This window comes from Dermacentor silvarum, chromosome 10, assembly GCF_013339745.2.
Source record: "Dermacentor silvarum isolate Dsil-2018 chromosome 10, BIME_Dsil_1.4, whole genome shotgun sequence".
NCBI lineage: Eukaryota > Metazoa > Arthropoda > Arachnida > Ixodida > Ixodidae > Dermacentor > Dermacentor silvarum.
The window spans coordinates 25,426,221-25,446,569 of record NC_051163.1 but is presented as its reverse complement, the minus strand read 5'-3'; the positions used below and the strand labels follow the sequence as shown (position 1 = coordinate 25,446,569).

Sequence of the window (20,349 nt, the reverse complement as noted above, 5' to 3'; positions counted from 1 at the left end):
GCCGGCGTCTGTAGCAGTGAAACGGCACCTAGATTCCCGTTGGCTGCACCGCCACGTCAAGAGCGCGTATACCCCAGATGCCGTATACCCTAAAATCCCTATATAAGAAAAGTACCGCCATCTACTCTTTCCTCCGCCGCCTCCTCTCCTAAAGCGCTTGCTTTTTTCTTTACTTTTTGCTTGCGAAAGCCAAGTCGACGGTGGCGCACCTAGAAAGTCCACGTTGAAGCTTTCAGGCCGGGCGCGCGCCGCCGCCGCCGCCGCCGCCGGCGACTGCGGCTGCGCAGAGGACTTTCAACATGGCTCTGAGGCGGAAAAAAAGAAAATATAGAGAAGTGAAAAGCGCGCGCTGTCATCGTCCAATCGGAGATACAGGAGAGAGAGAAGCGGCGTTTATCAAAGGATGGCGGTACTTTTCTTATATAGGGACTTTAGTATATCCTGCTACGAAGTAGATTAGCGTTATCAAGATTTCGTCGTTATCACCAACGTCTAAGGGATCCATTCAGGGTGCTCAGGTATCGCGATGAAAGTATGCCGTGTTCGTTATTCGTTAGCTGCGCGCCTCTTTTGTCGCCACAGTCACGTGCCAACACAATCTCGCGTTGACTGCCCTTGAATGCTTGCTTTGCAGAAATGTTTCCCGACGTTCCCGCCGGCGCCCGTGAGTTGCCTCTTGCTGCCACATATGACATGCGTAGCCCTGTTGGCTTGGCGGTTAGGTTGTTAGTCACGTGTCAAGACAATCTCGCGTTGACTGGCCGTGAATGATTGTTTTGCAGAAATGTTTCCCGACGTTCCCGCCGGCGCCCGTGAGTTGACCCTAGCTGCCACATGCGATATGCGCAGCTCGGTTGGCTTGGCGGTTACCGTTTTGACAGCTCGCTGATTTTCTTTTGCAGTATCGCCACAGCAACCTGCCTTCGAGGAATCGAGCATCGCCGTTGGTATGTTCACCTCGATTCCACCAAGTGTCTCCGTCGCTCTGTTGGTTGCAAGAACGCCGGTGTACCGTGTATTAGGTGCCCGTTAAAGAGCCCCGAGATGCTCTGAATGAATCCGAAGTCCACACAGTACGGCGTGCCTCATAATCATATCGTGGTTTTGGCAGGTGAAACCGAAGAATAAAAGTTTCTTTCGCCTAATGTAGACTATTTTAGGGAAGCGTTTTAGTGCCGCCATCTTATGCTGTTCACGCTGCCGCTTTCTCTCTGCAACAACCAAATACATGCTGCTACAGTCACTACGTATCCATGAAAATAAGTTACGAAGGGTGTAAAGTGCTATTAGAATGTAGTGAGGTGGCGTTTTGTTCCAAAAGCACGTTTGATTTATTTTATACCAGTGGATGGGTGTCACGTCGTTCAGTGACGATTGTGCTTGTTCTTTCTTTTTCTTTTTGTCACTCTTCCTGCACGTAGGTTTACGTTCGTGGCTCTTTTATGTATACGCCCTTTCTGCATAGACGTTGAGTCTGCATCGCATATAATAGAAATATTATTAAACAGTACGCGAAATACACGCCCCCAGTTTTGCTCTTCATTTTCATAATCCGTACTCAGAAGTTGAGGTAATTATGCCTGCTAGGGGAAACTTGAACGTGTATCGATGCTTGTATGCCCGAACATTCCTTCTCAAGTAGACACAGAGTGTTTCGCGTAACTTGGGCCAAACTTTGAAAATATGCAAAATGCCACGTGCCTAACCGAATCAAGGTAATGTTGTTTGCCGTCGCTTGAAGTTACTGAGAATATTTTTTGTATTCCACCTAATTAGATAAGTAGTCTTCATTTAATTCAATTAAACTCAATTATTTTAATTAGATGAAAAGTGTCATTGAGAAAATTGTAGAGCAACATCAGAAACTCCCAATACAGCTTTCTGTTGCTGAATACGTGCTACATCAAAATGATTCTCCGAGCGTGGAAGTAGCCCGCGAATGCACGCAACACTGCAACTGGCTGCTCGAGGCACTTTGCGTGTATTCGCGGGCTTTTTTCATGTTCGGAAAAACAATTGTATGCAGCACGTATTGAGCAACGGAAATCTAGCTGCATTGGGAGTTTCTCGTGTTGCTCTACAATTTTTAATTGATAACGTTATTCTAACTCTAATAATTGCGAAGTTGATTAATTAATAATTAAGTCTAATTATCTAATTAGGCGGAATGCAAAAAATAATTTGAGTATCTCCATGCGACGGCAAACAACATTACCTTGGCTCTGTCCAGCTACGTAGTTTCGCTCAATTTAAGTGACAACCCTGTATATACGTCGCGGTTTTCAATGAATTGTGCTGCGTTGCAACCTGTATTCATTGCCGAATCATTTTTTTTACCTTCCAGGGAACGACTCAGTAAGTTTCCTGCTCCTTCTAGGTTGCTGCTCAGTGAATTACGGCATCATGAGGAGATTTGGTTATGCCTTAATAGAACTTCCAGCTTTGTTTACTCGGGTGAATTACCTATACCGTATTCTCCGGTGCGCAAGTGGCGCCCTTGTATAAGACGTACCTTCCAAAATAAACAGCCATGTTTACGAAAAGGTTTCATATAAGGCGCACCGTTGTATAATGCCCACGTCTTATAAAAATGTATACACTTTGCAAAGAGATACTAGTTTATCTTCTGTAGCTTGCTTTAAGATTTCCGCCAATCGCGAATCGTCTTCTCAGTGACGTTGAAATGTCGACCTGCCACACGGCTGCCATGTTGAGACGCACGTTGCACAGTAGTCAGCTTGAACTTTTTTCCACGCATGCAACAGCAATGCTAGTTCACCATTTCGCTCTCCAAGTTATGGTAAAATTTATGCTGTGTTAACTTTGTGCAGAGAAACCGTCCTCGGGTCGTCGACCGTGCTGATAACAGTCTTCGTTTTTGTGGTGACGATGAGCCTAACGATGATCCTCGCCATCGTCTTCTGTAAGTTTGCCTGCTGAGGGGGATCAGAATGCTTTTGCAATGCTCACAATCTTGTCTCCCGCATTGAAAAGTTCAGCTTCGGCAACTGGATGCAGTGAAATGCTGTTTAATTGAGTATCAGGTCAGGTCTCGAGAAAGAAACAGACAAGATAAGAGAGCGCTGAACATGAGCATGAGTTTATTGTTTAATGACCTATGGAAAAACATAGTGCTTGCATCGAGTCTTGCACCATACGTGGCATGTCCGTAAGAAATAATGTAAAGTTCGTTTATCGCTCCGTTATACCATCTGTATGCTGGAATAGAGGACTATGCCAAAGCAATAAGGCGGCACAGCATATAATCTGACAAAGCTTGTCATTAGCAAGTGCTGCTTGCCACTGACCTTTCGTCATCGTTAAGGTGTTCAATGTGACGATAGGCGGGTACTTGGTCTTTCCAGAGTAAGAATTTTTCTGCTGATGCGGACTATCACGGAGAACGTAGCTGAGAAGCTGCGTGAACAAACGTACTCGCCAAGCCTTCGAAGTCGACGAGACTTTTTTCTTACGCTATATCGCAGTGTTCGCCGCCGTACGAACATGGTGTATGGCACCTCGCAACTTGCTTGGCAGCTTGATTTGAGTGGTAGGATGCGACAGCAGCGTTTCGAGCTGCATCCAACCGTAAGTCCACGTTAACGCGATAGCGTTAAGGGCCCCGTGTCGCAAAAAATCCGGTGTCGGCGTCCGGCGTGCGGCGCCGACCGTCTTGTGAACGAAGATCATTCCGAAGTACGACTTAACCACAACGTACATATATGATAGCGTCGGATTGTAATTTGAATGTAGGAGAAAAGATAATTCTGTTACACGGAAACACCAAGCACGAACCCCTTTTCCTGCGTTTCTACCATTCAGAGAGCGGCACGCCCCGCTCTGTTCCTCGCAACAACACCATCCAGATGGCGTCAGCCTCAGCGCATCCGCGGCAGCGGCGCGCGTTGGAGAAAGTGGCGAAAAACAAAAAGAAAGCTGCAGTTGCCGGGAAGCCTGAAAAGCAGTCTGGGATCTTTGAATGTTATCGCGTTCCACTCTTAAAGGCGAAGCTTAATGTCTTTCAAATGTTTCTTTCGCGACTCCCTGAATGGTCACGTGGTAATATTTCACGATCTTTTTAGCACGCGTGCTGCAGTAGCATTTCGGGACGGATTCTTTGCATTGTCACTTTGCAGTGACGGTGTAGAACCAGAACCGGGCCAATTCGTTTCGGTTTTAATACACGTGCCAGCGGGCATTCAGTAGCAATTATTGCTAATGGTCGCGTAGATTAAAAAAATGCGCAGCACTGCTATCGCGTCCGACGTTATTAAAGTAATTATGTTCTGAGGTTTTACGTGCCAAAACCCCAATCTGATTATGAGGCACGCCGAAGAGGGGGGAGTCAGGAATAACTTCGTTCCTGAACTGAGTTTCTCAAAGTAAAATACGCTAGAAAATTCGTAGCGTCCGATTTGCACACAACCACAGACATGATAGCGTCGGATTGCAATTTGAATTTACGAGAAAATAATTTGAATATGCGAGAAAACATAATTCTGTTACGCGAAAACTCAAACACAAACCCCTCTTTCCTTGCTTATGGGGGTATGAACCACTGATGAGTCACTGCTTGTGCCTCTGCCTTACGAGGGTATGAGCAATTGCTCTACCCTGCGTTATTGAGTTCCACTCTTACATGGGGCATGAGACCCAATTTTCGATCATAATCTGTATTGTGTGAGGTAATCCTTGTGCGTTCAAATACAGGTGGGAAAATTTTAGCGTATTTGAGTCAGCATGTAATTTGTAACCCCAGATGACGTTGTACCAGCTTCCGAGCTGGATCGTACGGCAGCCACGAAGGCGGTGACAAGAACGGTGGCGGATAGGATACAACGCCTTCTGTTAGAAAGAACGATGAGCCGCCGTTTACGATATCGGGCCCAAATGTACACATTCCGCGATTGTCTGGCACTGTTTTGTCACGTTTCAGCCACCGAAAGCGGAGCAGAAGTCACGGAAGGCACGATAATATCGATGAGTTTGCCTCCTCTCAATTTTCCGGAGAATAAACCCCCAAGGGTTGCCCAAGACGACGCTCACGACGCCCCTGGCGACGCTCACGACGTCCCTGGTGACGCTCAAGACGTCACTGGTGACGCTCAAGACGTCACTGGCGACGCTCACGACGTCACTGGCGACGCTCACGGCGTCACTGGCGATGCTCACGGCGTCAGTGGCGATGCTCACGGTGTGACTGGCGACGCTCACGACGTCACTCACGATGACGACGACGACAACGACGACACTGGCTTGTATGGTAAGCGAACTGTAGAAACACTACAGATGGCGTAGGCAGGTAAGCCACCCGCTGCTCCACTTAGTTAAAGGGACGTTATACACGCAATTACAATGAGCTATTCTAGATTGCTTCTGCTTTTACTGCAGCTATAAAGGTGTCACGACCTATAGTCAGGCGACTGTTCCCATTTAGCCATGACCCCTTTGTCAAATTTGGAAGATTGTCTTAAATAAAGAAATAAATAAAAGGCTGAGAAAGAAATTATTACAGTTTTAGAATTTCGTACACGGCCCTTGAGTGCTATCTCGGAGCATAGAAACGCCATCGTCAAAGCATAAAGTAGAAGTAATCTTAAAAATATTACCTCGAGAATATATTGAAATGTATGCAAAGTCCAATACAAATGTAGAACCCGAAATCATGGTGGCGTCACACGTTGTGGAGGAGGTGGGAAACGAGGAGCTCGTCCCATAGTTAGGCCTAACTGGTTCGCGTTTGTATGGGAACGCAAATGCAAGGAAGAAGGAGATGATGCTAATTTATTGGCATCCCCTTTAAGACGGGACGGTGATAAACAGTCACGCAGTCTGCTTGAGCTAATCAAATATGCTATACATTCGCGTCAGTCTAGCATGTTGCCTACATCTCCCTAATCTTTTCTCTCTTCCTTATAACTTCGAAGTCTACCTTGTACAGTTTACTTCTTGTCTGCTGCGCTTCTTGTGATTGTTGTTGGTGCTGAGTTTCGTGAAGAGATGGATAGTGATTGCTGTATAGTGGCATAACTTTCTTGACCAAATATTGCATTTTTATACAATTTATACATTAAAATAATTTCTTCCCTGCTTATTTTTCACCAATACACTAAACGTCTCTTGCTTATCTCGACTGTTAACCGGATGAGGGTTCCGTCTGCTTTAATTACCCGGGCTTCTGAAAGGTGGACGTTACCTACGTGTCTCGCTGCGTGAATTCTTTCACATTCCATTTAGGATATGCTGAGTTGGCCTGATATTTTTGCTGCCACAGACTCATACTTCATCCTGTTCCGAACATTTGCTCCGGTGGGTTTTTGTCCATAGGCAACCAACTCGGACCTCAAAAGCAAGGCACAGCCCTTTGTGTTATTGTACAGATTTCCCTTTCTAATTTCTTCCTTGCAATTCTTGTACATCTCCATGGTCTTTCTTGTTTCCATCGTTTCATCCAATTTACTGTTTCTGTTTCTCTCACTTTATTTTTGATGACTCCTGGTTGTCTATAAACACTTTAATTGCCCTCTACTTGGTTGCCAAATTTTTTTACCTCTTCTTCCATTCTGTGTCCATGCTTCTGAGGCACAGATATTCCTTTCAATAGTCGGATTCAGCTGTCTTGGCGATATCTGTGTGCCAAGTGTCACACCTGTCCCAACCAAATACAATCCGTTGGCACCCACTTCTCTGATTCTCGCGAGAATCTCGGAACGATCTCAGAAAATTAGTGGGCTAGCCTCATTTGCCTTGAGATTAAGGCAAGGTGAGAGGAAGCGCATTGCGTTTATTCAGTATTTATTGGCGATTATCGCTGCAATCTGTGCTGAAGCTGGAGCCTTTGCGCATGCTTCACGCGAGCTCAGAAATAGCGTTGGAAAATATGTTGGTAGGCATAGCTCCCACCTCAGTGGAAATTTGTGTGTGGTTGTTCTTGATTGCCATGACATTGCGGATTGCTTTCGCTTCCTCTTGGCTCACCTGGAGTGGAATACAAATTTTGTTTTTCGTTTGTCAGTGTGGTTTTCCATTGGGTGGACGCGTTCACTAATGTCCGTCATCCCGATTGACTACCTAGCATCTGCTCTTAAGAGGAAGCTGTAGCTCGGGTCCAACTCCGATGCCGCGTATTCAAATACTTCTAAAACGCAGAAACGCTTTTGTGTGATAACTACTGGGCCGAGTTTAATGAAATTTGTTGCATACGAGAAGGAAAGTGAAATGCTAGTGGCTGTTACAAGCGGGGTTTCGATTTTAAGCCTGAATTTTTTAAAACGAGCTTTCAAAAGTTGGTGAGTTCGAAAGAAATAGAAGCCACGACGTTTACAAACTTATAGTTCGGCACGAAATAAAGATATCGCAGTTCCGTAAACTGCATCCGTTAGAGCATTCAAAGCGGACAAATTTTATATATAAATTGATATCTTGCGTGAACTTGTTTAATTGTTTACTAGTGTATTGCAAACGTCACATACACATACTAACAGTACACTGCAGAACAGTGCATTAGAGATTAACTTTGTCCGCTTTAGATGTACTATTAGATGCCATTTACTGAAGTGTGATATCTTTTTGCATTGCCTAGTTACAAAGTTGTAAACTTGATAGCTACTCGACCGGGGAACAGCGCAAGAAACACTAAAGACAAGAAGGGAAACACACACCAACGCTGACTGACCACGTCGAGTTCGTCAAGTGCAAAGAAGGCGTGGTGTACGAGGTGCCTCTTCCCTATGGACGCTCCTACATTAAACAGAGTGGTCGTTGTTTAAACGATCGTTTAAGAGAGCATGCCTATATCCTCCGCTCCCGTACGGGCAGCAACTTGGCCTTACACTATGTATACAATGTGGTGTGTGTCGAACTTCGGGACTTGACTTTTAACGGTGCGCGATTCGCAAATGCTACAATGACGCTTGTGCACGGGACATTTTTGAGGCTCCTGCTATCGCAAGGAATGGTGCGTCTTGCGTCAGCGCTCCGTCTTCGGCCTTGACTGAGGCAGAACTAACATATCTTAACAACCGCAATATTTCGGGGGAAATCTAGTCGGTGTCTCGCTCTTCTCGGCCTTGCCCATTGACGTACCTTTGTTTTATTAAGGTATATATTTGTGTTCCTTTCTGAATAAAGAATTCAGGCTTCAGTCATCGCTGGTGTGTGTTTCACTTCTTGAAGAAGAAGAGCAACAACAAAACTTTATTTGCACAAGAGACTTCGTTGCCCCTAAAACGGAGCAATTCGCGTCGTCGGGCCCCTATTCCAAGGCATCGCCTGACCAACTCCATCCTTTCTGCCCTCCGGACCAGCCTGAGCTGGTCCCCGAGGGCAGAGCTGGACAGCAATGCCCTCCCACCTCTCTCTCTCGTGTTATTCTTCTTGTCTCTCGTATTTCTTGCGCTGTTCCCCTGTCCAGTATGTACCGATTAGCCCAAGCCTCTGCGGTGTTGCATTTGATAGCTACGTTTTCTGAAAAGCTGCGATGTTCGACAATTTTTGTGAAAAAATCTATGGCCTAAATGGGAAATCTGCTTGCAACGGTCACTAGACTTTAACTTTTTCTTTGAAATGTAATAAACCTCATCAAATTTGGTGTTGTGGAAGCTGCAAAAAAATTCTCCTTTACCATGTATTTAGAAAGGAATCCCTAAGCTAAAGCTTCCTCTTAAGAAAATTTCTAGCGTAAGGGATCTTTCTGTGAATACGGGCCCCCTAGTTGTAAGATATGAGTAGCTAGACCACTTATAATATCTGACATGACTGGGTGATTTTCTCAGACCTTACGATACGCATGACCACAGCAACGGCTCCCTGTGCGCTTATAAATTGCATGAGTTTGGACAGCTTTGACAAAAGGCAACAGATAAAAGCTCGCCCGGTTATGCTTTCATTGAGTTTTTTGTGTTCCCACGTGTTGAACTAAAATTGCTCGAGTCAAGCGAACCCTAACGTCTTGAAGTCGCAAGCGCTTGCGTAGGCGACGATGTTTTGTGGCTCACCGACACAAAATGGTACCGTGCTGACGCGAGGCACAATATTTGCAGCCGGTCTGACGTGCGTGGCTTCTGAGAGAGCTGCCACCGATACCGTCGATTATGTCCAACTGTACCAGCCGTGCGACAACGTCATCTACAGCCTCGGATCAACCTGTGGGGACGTAGGATGTGAGTTGTCCTCATTTTTCTGCGATGGAAGGTTATATTCCCGTTAATTGATTCGCACGGTCACTCCTTCAGAGTCTGCCATGACACCACGACATCAACCCGCTCAAAGAGATTTAGGGCACAGCTCTTAAGCGCCCGTTTCTGTGTTGTGCGATGGCGTTGCAATACCTCGTAACCGAGCGAACGAGCACGGCGAAAGATGAAAGCGAATGCGGAGGGCAGCGGCAGATGAAAGACGTGCGCGCGAGGAGGAAAATGGAGGAGGAGCGGAAGGGAGACACGGCTGCGGCATGAGCTCAGTTGCCGGCGGCCGCGGCATCTTCAGCCGTGTGGGGGATCTCATCTGCACTTCCTAGGGAGGAGGCAGGGTGGCGTCAAGTGGGGAGGGCTACGCTCGTCCGCGGCGTCAGCTGCTGAGGTCAGTCCATGCTACCAGCGTGTGTGACGGGGATCACTGCGCCTGCAAGGGGCGATGGCGAGGGACTATACCAGTAAGGCTCGATGTGTTGTTGTTCGGTGTTGCCGCTGCTGACACTGGTGGCACGATTTCCCCGCGACCAAGAGCCGCTCTCGTCGATGGTGGAACGAAAGCGTGCGAAGAAACGCGCAGTGACGCGCAAGACGGACTGCGCGGCGACGATGGCTACGATGTGGTGCCAGAGTAGCGCGCGTCGTCTGTGCGGAAACAAGGCGCTTCACGAGCTGCATGGAGGCTGCTACTTCAACGAATGTCAACTTCAACGTTGACATTCCACACCCCGATGGAAAGTGGTTCACTTCCTTTATGCTCAGCGCTTCGGGTTGACTTGTGCTGCTGACGCGCGCGCTTTCCCTCGCCCCTCCGGCTGCTTCGCGTGCGTCTATTGACAGGGCCGCTGATAAATGGAAGGAAGGCGAGGTGGGCGCGACGCGCCGGCCCGATGGCGGGGGAGAGATAGGCGGCTGCCACGCATGACTGTGCGTGTGTGTGTGCCCGCTCTCCCACTGAGGCGCATGCGCGCAGCCCTGCCGGCCTCTGCCGCCTGTGCCGCAGACTCTCTCCGGGGTCTCTCCCGCCTCTCCCCTAACAGTGTCGACAACGGCGTTTAGCCGTTCCGTCATGGGTGTTCTGTGGTTCCGTGACGTGGACATAGCACTAGCTCTTATCAGTTGCCCTTTCGACTCACGATGGCCCGACCGCGTGCTGTTTGTTCGGAGGAACAATGCAACGAGCGACTGCGTGCCCAGAAGCGCGAACGGGCGCGCAAACGCCGCGAAAGAGCGTACGCAGCAGTACGTACTATCGACCAAGAAAGTTTAAAGACCAAGGGATGTGACAAAAAGCTGAATGTCTCCGCAGCCTCAAAACGCAGCCTAGTATTTCCAGGCTCTACTGGTATATCTGAACAACATTGTGATGTACATACGGTTTTACTGGCTACTTTTAAAGGCTGCTCGGTTATTTAGCATTTTCTGAGATCTAGTGGTCCGTAAACCTTTTTTGTTGATAGTACGTCCAGTAGTTCGCAAGCCCTAGTCGAACAAGAGCTATATGGCCAAATACGCCGCTAACGACAGCAGAGCCGGCAATGTGATCGGCGCGGCGGCCATCAACTTCAACGTTGACATTCCACACCCCGATGGAAAGTGGTTCACTTCCTTTATGCTCGAGCGCTTCGGGTTGACTTGTGTGAATGAACCGACGGTACCACCTACAACACACCGGACGTGTATAGACGTCGTGTTTATGAAGAACGTGCCTACCGTTGCCGTACACGATATGGCAGTGTACCATAGCGACCATAAGGCCATGGTCACTGCTGTTAATAAATGAAAACTACCGGATCATATATATTTCTCATTCGTTAGTAGTTCAAATAGCCAATTATACCATCACGCATTAATAGTCATAATTGAAAATACATAATTCCCACCACAGTACAGCTTCGCTGGTCTTCCATCTCCACCCCAGTGGAAAGGCTGACACTTTTTGAAGTTCAATACGGACTTCACTTTCACTTCGTTGCACTAGTGCTTTGTTTTTCAACCGAGGATAATGTTGATCCAGAATTGTGGTCTTCACAACACAGACATAAAATAAGAAAATTACGGATATAAGCGAGGTAGACGAAGCCGTGGGCGGTCGGTTTTGATGAACGTCGATCAAACCAGCCAATAGGATGAGCCAAGGTACGACAGGAAGTGTAGTGATGTGGGCAAGATGGTACATCTTGAGAAAAAGAGTCAAGCGCAAATAATCACGAGGACAAAAGAAGGCACGGTGTTACCTATAGGCGGTATACCGACATGCGAAATGAACCGTTAACACACATTTAACTTCCAGTTTCTAATTATTCCATCTGCAGGCATATTCTCAGTCATTACAAGCCATTCGCGTTTATTCAGAGGAACAACGTGCCTTCTTTTTTTCATAAAAGGAAGGTGTATGCATAGGGCCCTGCCTGGCTCCCATTTTAATTGATTTGTTTATTGGCTATGATTTACAGACAATGGTCCCAGCTCCAGATAAGTGCATAAAATGTGTAAATATTGTTGCGACATCAGAAACTTCGGGAGCAAATGCACCAATCAGCAGTACTAGTAACCAGGATGGTCTTTCAACACCGCGTGCTAAGATGTTCTTCGTTGGCTTTTCTTTAAACGCCGAATTGTCTTTATCGTCTTCATTCGTGTATACTGCATTAAAGACGCGACAATATTTAGATGAGTTTCTTGTGTTTAGGGACGGTAAACTTGAGTGTTTCCGATATGAGTATGATGACGTCGTATCGTGTATACGCGAATGTCTTTATTCCCTTGCAGTGACCGTTGAGATGCCTGGAGATATTAAGGCTGAATTTTATATTTTACCTAGTGTTTTTGTTCGCAAGTCATTGCATGTGCTGTGTTTTGCTGCTGCCAATATGTATCTCATAGGTTCTGGGTTCGTAAACTGCATAGGGTGCATCTTTTGTGCGCAAGTCCTATCATTTGTATTTGCTCCACATTGTGGGAAATGTACTCATTTCAACGTTCGTGCGTTGATCAAGCGTATCTAAAGATTCGCATAGCTCATTTGAAGCTTGCGTTTCATTCGTCACCGGCAGCCAAGGCAGGCCTAAAGGCGATCGCTGCACTGGGTGATGACAAGACCAAGTACGTCGGCTTCGACTACGATGGCTCCCAGGACGTCACGTGTTACGCCAATATAGGTCGCATCGATGGTTGGCAGAACAACGGCTACGCGGCCCTCAGCATCGTACTGGCAGACGACTTCTCTGACGTTGCTGATGTGGCGGCGAAAGTTCAGGTAAGCGGATTCCCACGCGGCCACAGGGCGTCGAAAGTACACTTTAGACATTTGATTTTAGACCAGACACTCTTGGAAACATTGCGTAAGAATGTATTGACTGTTTCAGCTTTAGCTTTCTATTTGCTGCAAACATAACAGTGTGTTGTTGACAGACCATGAAGCTAAGAAAATCATACAGTAAATAAATAATTATGTTCTTAAGCTAAAACATAGAATTAAAGAGAAAGAGGGACACAAAAGAAACGACAATATGTCGCCGGTGGGAACCGAGCCCACAACCTCAGTTTGACGCAGGCGATGCTCCACCAGCCCAGCTGCTGGGCTCCCATCCACTTTCTTCGGTATTTGTGTATGTGTGCTAAACCTAACCCTGGGATTGTAGTCCAGTAACACACAGGGACCATGGCGCTTAGCCAACAATCATAAGGATAAGCATAGCCTATTAGATGGGACGATGCTCGCAATTTTAGGCCCATGGTCGTTTTTCTCCATGGTCGTTTTTGTTTCCATTCTTTGCAGCCTGTTCACTGTCTCTGTTTCCCTCACTTTTTTTTTTCTGATGACTCGTGGCTGTCTATTCACAGTTTCAGTTACCTTGTACTTGCTTGCCAACTTTCTTGACCTCTTCCTCCATCGTATGTCCACGCTTTTCAGGTACAGATACTTGTGTACTTTATACAATGATTTATTTTCATCCATGTTCCTGAGCACTTCTTCAAAACTAAATTTGCTGTGTGCTTCTCTGACTTGCACAAGAGGCCTAACCCATGTCACCTTGCACTGCCTCATTAGTGGTTTTACCGTGGGCTCCCAAAGCTAACCGGCCTACCGATCTCTGGTTAACTTCCAACCCTGACAAGATAACCGATTTTAAGCATAGGATGGTATTATCGAACGTTATCGCTGGCACCATCACTCCTTTCCAGATTCCTCGAACCACCTCATACTTATGTTGTCTCCACGGTGTTCTGTGTTTAATTATTGCTGCATAACGCTTCCCCTTTATTTTCAGAGTATCTTGGTGGGTGCTTGAGTAAGTCTTTCCTTCGTTTATGTACACGCCGAGGTACTTATATTGCTTGACTGTGGGTATGACTTGTTGATTTGACACCGCGTAATTACTCGTCTCTTCATTAAAGATCATAATTTCCGGCTTCTCTGTGCTAAACATAAAACCTAGATTTGTCACTGTGTTGCCACAGATATTCGCAAGCGTCTGTAAATACCTTGTATTGTCCGCTAGGAGAACTATGTCGTCCGTATACATCAGTCCAGGGACCTCCTGTTGCACCATTTGTCCATTATACACGTAGTATAAATCAAACCCTAATTCGCTGTTTTCCAGTCGTCTATGTATGCCCTTAACATAAAGCGTGAACAATAGGGGAGACAGAGGACATCCTTGCTTCAGTCCTTGGTGAATTCCCACCACTTCATTACCTTTTCGACCTTGCCATAGAACTTGTACTAGGTTGTCTCTATGTACCTCCCTCAGCAGCTCCACGAAATCGTCATCTATGCCTTAGTGCTTAAGAATATCCCTTAACAATTACCTGCCTACGTTGTCATATGCTCCTTTAATATCTAGAAAAGTTATCAACAAAGGTCTATTCTGAGCTACTGAAGTCTCTAAGCACTCAGTTAGTACAAACATATTATCCTCTAAGCGTCTTCCTGGCCTGAATCCATTCTGTAGTTCCCCCAGTACATCATTTATGGCCACCCACTTCGACAGTTCTAATTTTATGGCTTGCACCGCCATTCTACATATCACCAACGTTACTTTAACTAGCCCGTACGAGCTCGTCTTATCCTTATCACCTTTGCTTTGTTGATGAGGTACGTTCATCTTGCTTTCACGCTATTCAACCGGAATTTTCTTCGTTCTAATAACTTCCTCTATGGCATTAGTCAGCACTGCATTAGCCAGCAGTGCCTTGCTCTTTGAACCGAGGATTTTGAGTAGCTGTATTGGGATTTCATCGGGTCCTGCTGCCGTTTTGTTAATGACATTTGCTTCTGCTTTTTTCAAGTAAGAGTTTTATATGCTAAATTTCGATCTCTCAGGCTTCTCTGTTGTTGCTGGATCTGTTTGAGTCAGAACTACGCTTTCTTTCGTGCCGAAGTTATCCCTAATAACGTCTGTGATGTACCGCAGCGCGTGGTCTCCTTCGTAGATGTTACCGTCTTCATCCCTTAGTATTCGTTTGCGATTTTTCAGTTGGAGCTGCGAGTGCTCTTATATGGTTCCAGAATCTTTTGGGGGCGCCTTTGTCTCTTTTGCGAATGTTATGCACCCATTGTTCACTTTCGAATTTAATTTTGTCGTGCACGAGCTCACTCGCCACCCTTTTCTCTTCTCGGTATTTGTTCCATCTAAGGAGCACGTCTTATTCGTGTAATCCCAACTTTTTGGCTTCTCGATGATCCCTAGACGCCTGCTTACGCTCTTCTATAGCTAGTTTTATTCCCTTGTTCCACCACTTACGTGGTTACCTCTTTCCAATTCAACAATTTCATTGCAGTGTCTGTCTTATTTCCGGCTGCATAACGTCTACCAGTTCCTTACATTCCCTGACTGGTGTAAGAAAAGCAGCCATTTTCTTCTCCATGTTCTTTTTGCGGTCTCTGTTATTTGCTCTTCATGTTGGGCTGCTGAGCACGAGGTCGCGGGATCGAATCCCGGCCACGACGGCCGAATTTCGATGGGGGCTAAATGCGAAAACACCCGTGTACTTAGATTTAGGTGCACGTTAAAGAACCCCAGGTGGTCGAAATTTCCGGAGTCCCTCACTACGGTGTGCCTCATAATCAGATCGTCGTTTTGGCACGTAAAAAATAATTGAATTGAATTGTTATTTGATCTTCATTCATTTTTAGAAATCCTGATGCGTTTCGGTTCGTGTTTTGCATTAGTCTTTCTCCTATACTTTATTGTTAAACACTATATATGATCAGGCTATTTTTTCCATGTTCATCTATAATCATTTGGTCTAGTTGTTCGTAGACCATTTCTGAGACTAAGGCGTACGCGATACATGACTGCCCGTTCCCCCATTGCCTCGTTACCTATCCATGACACTCATTGTCCTTCTTAACAACTATAAGGTTCTGTTCTTCACACAGAGCCAGCACTAGATTACCGTTGTAATCAATATAACCGTCTAAATCATCCATGTACGCGTTCATATCTCCCACTAGTATTAGGTGACCCGATTTCTTGATTTAAATGATATATTTAAATTCCTCATGTAATTACGCATCGATTGATATGTAATGTTATGGGGCTTGTAATGATCTTATTGAGTTGTCGATTTCTGTACATGTTTTTTACCTATTTTTTGTCCGATTTATGGCTACACTTTTTCAAGGTCCCCTCAAAGCGAGACATTATTATAAGGCTTTCGCCATTACCCTGTAACTGGTAGCTTAACAATATTGTTTACCTAAGAAAATCATGAGCAAAACTGGATAAATCCAAAAAATAGTACGTGCCTTTCAATTTACCTTTATTCATGTACCTGCTCAACAGTGGTATCCGCTAAAATATCGAGCTTGAGCAGCAGCAGATGTACTATTCACAAAACCTGAAGGTTTCGTCATTATCTTCTTAGCGCCCTGGGGGTCATATTCTCGCCAATGCGTTTTCTTTTCTTTTTTTAAGCAAGCTCTTATTTATCAACTCCATAAATGTACATCTCAAGAACACACATTGACCTTGCCAAAGCAAGTGCCAGAGACCAATTTTGGACCATGCATTTACCTTTCATCACCCGGACAAAACTAATTTTTGACCTGCTGTATCTCGCTTAATTTTTAGAGAAACCATTTAATATTTCAATTGGTATGCATTTGAGCAAAGTAAAGAAGAACCAAAGCAATAAAACCATTCTAGGTCAAGTCTTTCTTATCTTCCCAGTTAAAGGCTTAATAAGTGCTTTGCCGGGCCTACGCGAAGCAGTACTTCTACCACCACATCGAGCATCACGTTGTCTATTTATTCATCTTACCATGTAATAAATGAATGGTTCTACTAACGCTTTTAATTAATCATTTCTTCCAGCTGCCATTGTCGAATAGAAGGCATTGACTTATTTTATAATAAATGAACATAACTCTTCAAGGTTCGGATAAGCAATGTCAAAACATCTGAAGTCAAACACACATTGCCAATTGATAATTCTTTTACTCGCTGTACTTAATTTTGCGTAACCCTGCTGTGTAATTGCACTGATTGCGTTCTTGTATTACGTGCGTGACTTGCACGTTCCCATAGTTACTCTTGTCCTGACGATATATATTTTTATGGTTTTATAAATTACCATGGTTTACGGCATGTGATTGCCCCTCCCCCTTATGCAAATTCCCACTTGAAGCCCTTACAAGAAAATATCCATGACGATGATTATGATGACAACCTCTGGCGCGCGGGCACTTGTTGTGTGGGTGCTTCCATAACTGACTATTGTCTTATTTTGCACCCGGAAGTTCGCCTTTGACACCATCACGGCAACGAGTGACGTGGACATGCCGAAGATTGTCGGGATCCATATTGACCCAGCGGACGCTGACGTCACGAAGGAAAACGCAGAAAAGCTCCGCGGTCTTCTCTATGGGTAAAACCCTTTGCTTTCCTTTCGGGGAACTCTTATGTCATCACCTGTAAAGCCGCGTGAACTCTTACGTCACCGAGTGTTGTCGCTACACCTGTCGAGACGTTCAATGATATTTTGCTTTGCGTCACACGTTACCGTGCTACGTCATACGTCAGGCTGACTGCGTATGTATCGCTGGCTACCGTTCCGGTTACCGTGATTGCGTAATATAACAGCGCCCAAAGCAGCCCTGAACGCCCGCTTCGCTTCGAATTCGCCCTTGCGACTTGCTCTCCGTCCTGGAAGCGAGAACGGTATGTTGAAATGTACTATAGCTTCGCGAAGAGGCTGCGCAGGCGTAGAGGGTATAATGTATCACGTGGCGTCGAAGCGCAAACGAAAAGGGCGCGAACGCGGCGATTCTCTTCTCCATCTCCAGGTGCCTTCCTTTTCGGGCGCTCGCTTCCCTCGCGGGCACAAACATAATATCGCCGATTTGACAGACAGGGCAACTACGCTTGCGCAAGAAAAAAAAAGAGAGAAAAAGGATATCGTTCAGGTTCAACTGGTGTTGGAACGAAATCGTCTGAAGCATTTGGTCTCGCGTTTCGTTGCCAGGACGCGCTCCGTCCGCGGCCTGCTTCGCGGCATGTCTACGCCTCGATTGTACGGCACGCCACGCCTTTCACGCCTCCCTCTCATCAGCATCAATTTTGTCACGCCTACATTCGCGGAGAACCTGAGAATTACAAACAAGCTCCTCCCACGAAAACGCAGTACACCTGCCTTTCACTTCTGAAAGACAGCCGAGCCAGCTCACACTGCAGCCTAATGCCTTTGCTATGCTCATATGAATGCTAGGCTAATGGAAATAAATGTAAGTCACAAGGGAAGCAGGCGTGCGTGCAGCTGCTCTCGCTTCTTTTCAGCAAATTGTTGTTACGCAAAGTGATGCACGTGTCAATATTTTCAAAGCTTTAACTGTCACAGAAAAGGAAAGCGCTAAGATTGAGAACTGGTATTTTTATAGTCCTGCTTGTGTTACCTAATGCGTAGTGCATCCGGGTATTGCGCTGTAGGATCAGTAATGCCAAACTTCTTGTCCCTCTGCTTCGAGGGTACTGGTGTTGCTTCCCCACTTGGGCGTCCGAGACGCACTGCCAGAGGCGGTCTACGCAAGTGGAAAATACTGCCGCTAATAGTAGCGGAGGTAGGTTCGCTGGAGGCTTCCGATGGACTGAAGCAGACGCAGATGAAGCTTGAAGTCACTTTGTATTTGCAAGGAACCTTTTACAAGAAATGCACATTGAGATGCAAGGTGGAACTGGTACACATAGGGTGACCCTATATCGGCTGAGCCGATGGTGCGTAACACCTGAAGTTTGTCCAGAACGCTTGGTCGGAGCAACGTGGCCGCGTTTCTATCCCTCGGTGCCCCGCCCCAAACATATACAACCCAATCGCCACCGCGTGGTTTTGAGTATGGTCAGCCGGCACACCAATCACTAATCATGTACTAGGATCGTCGAGTGAGTGGTCCGCCGGCTATTCAAGCATAGCGCTTGGTGCACGCACCCTTTTCTTTACCGCATTTGACGGTCTTTTCTCCTCTCCCTAAAAACAACATACAAAAGAAGAAAACGCACCAAGGGGGGAGGGTCACAAATGCATAGCAATCGTTGTACTGCACAAATTTAGTTCTGGTGACCATGCAAGAAGGCAAGAAATGAGCGATATGAAACCACGTGGGCGCAGGACTAGCTATTGTGGTACATTTTGTGAGTAATGCTTGCGCAGCACTACAACTATAATTTTGATACGGAGTACTCTTTATTTCTCTGTACCCTGTGGTGGATAAGTTGTTTGATGTAATGCTCCTGATCGAGTTGGGTGTATGCGTTTGGTGGCGGTTAAGTACCTCTGCAATCCTGTTGGTGGCGTGGAGTAACATCAAGGTCCGGTAAGGTCACTCATCTCCCCTGAGACGCCAAGCTCGTACTGTTGGACGAAATTAGCCAGAGAAAATAACGAGCAATACGTGAAAGAAGACGCTGCAAATTGCTGACTCGCCTACTCACTTTCGTTTAGGAAGAACAGCTAGCTTGCGTACTCAAGGATCCTGTGTGCATCTTGTCAGCTAAATCCAAGCAAAGCAGCAAACGAAGCATGACTTGATTATCGGAAGTTGGAATAGTACGTATCCCTCTTATCAAGCTGGAGAATTGATTATTTTTCTGTAGGTCACACATTGTATGTAAGAGACAGTGAAATGAAATGATGCCTCTTTATGAAGCAAGAAATTTGACGATTCGCACACATTAATATTGCTCTTCTGGTTTATGTGCTCTGAATTTCCTGTCCGCCACCTTTCTGTATTCTTTACAGCGTGTCCCTGGTGATATTCCAATCGCACCCAGAAAGATACATCACTCCCTGCACTATTGCAATAAGCGGTGTTTTGATAAGCAAGGTGAGAGGGATCCTTTTTTGTACTTTAGAACAGCGTAGGCTAGCAAAAGCAAATGATCGGAGCATTAAAAAAGGCAAAACAAAAACCCGCCGTGGTTGCTTAGTGGCTATGGTGTTGGGCTGCTAAGCAAGAGGTCGCGGGATTGAATCCGGGCCACGGCGGCCGCATTTCGATGGGGGCGAAATGCGAAAACACCCGCGTACTTAGATTTAGGTGCACGCTAAAGAACCCCAGGTGGTCCAAATTTCCGGAATCCCCCACTACGGCGTGCCTCATAATCAGATCGTGGTTTTGGCACGTAAAACTTTCTAATTTAATTTAATTTCTACGGCAAAACAAAAACAGCGGTTTCCTTACTGCGCATGCTCCGTGAGTTAGGTACGCGGCGAGGTTACTTCGGCAAACATTACGCCACCCATCGCTGCCGCTTCGGTGTGACGTGTCTTGATACCTACGCATTCGCTATCGCTGATCGCCAATAAATATTTTAAGATAAGATTCGGTTTTTTCTCAACTGACTTGTATCGCTAGTTACGAGCGGCTAGGCCTCCCAATTTTCAAGATGGTTTGGCGATTCTTGTGGCCCTAGCTTTGGCGCCGTGCTAGATGCGTTGGCATAAGTGAAGGTTGGGGGCTAATGAATTGTCTTGGCAAGGGTATCGCACCAAGCATCAAATGGCTTACATTTTATTGCGACAGCAATTGTATGGACACTCCAGGCGCATTTCTGCCGTCGCCGTCGCCGGGAGGTTCCGTTTAAAGTCCAAGCACGATAAAATCGTCGCCGCGCGCCGTATGCTGTATGTGCGAGTGAAAGCGTGCGAGGGTGAG

At 46.1% G+C, this 20,349-nt stretch overlaps 1 protein-coding gene across 1 annotated transcript; it reads left to right on the top strand.

The window, feature by feature from the left end:
- Positions 1-668: 668 nt before the first annotated feature.
- Positions 669-15,591, top strand: LOC125940870 (uncharacterized). The gene is made up of 7 exons (XM_049657501.1): positions 669-812; positions 903-947; positions 2,832-2,923; positions 4,937-5,263; positions 9,042-9,161; positions 12,248-12,450; positions 15,580-15,591. The coding sequence occupies exons 3-7, from the start codon at positions 2,890-2,892 to the stop codon at positions 15,589-15,591; spliced, it is 696 nt and encodes a 231-aa protein (XP_049513458.1). The 5' UTR covers positions 669-812; positions 903-947; positions 2,832-2,889.
- The last annotated feature ends 4,758 nt before the right edge of the window (positions 15,592-20,349 follow it).

Coding starts and splice junctions, on each gene's coding strand:
- LOC125940870 (XM_049657501.1), top strand. CDS start 2,890: ATGAGCCTAACGATGATCCTCGCCATCGTCTTCT. Junction 5,264..9,041: donor CGACGACACTGGCTTGTATG/GTAAGCGAACTG, acceptor CAATATTTGCAG/CCGGTCTGACGTGCGTGGCT. Junction 9,162..12,247: donor AACCTGTGGGGACGTAGGAT/GTGAGTTGTCCT, acceptor CGTCACCGGCAG/CCAAGGCAGGCCTAAAGGCG.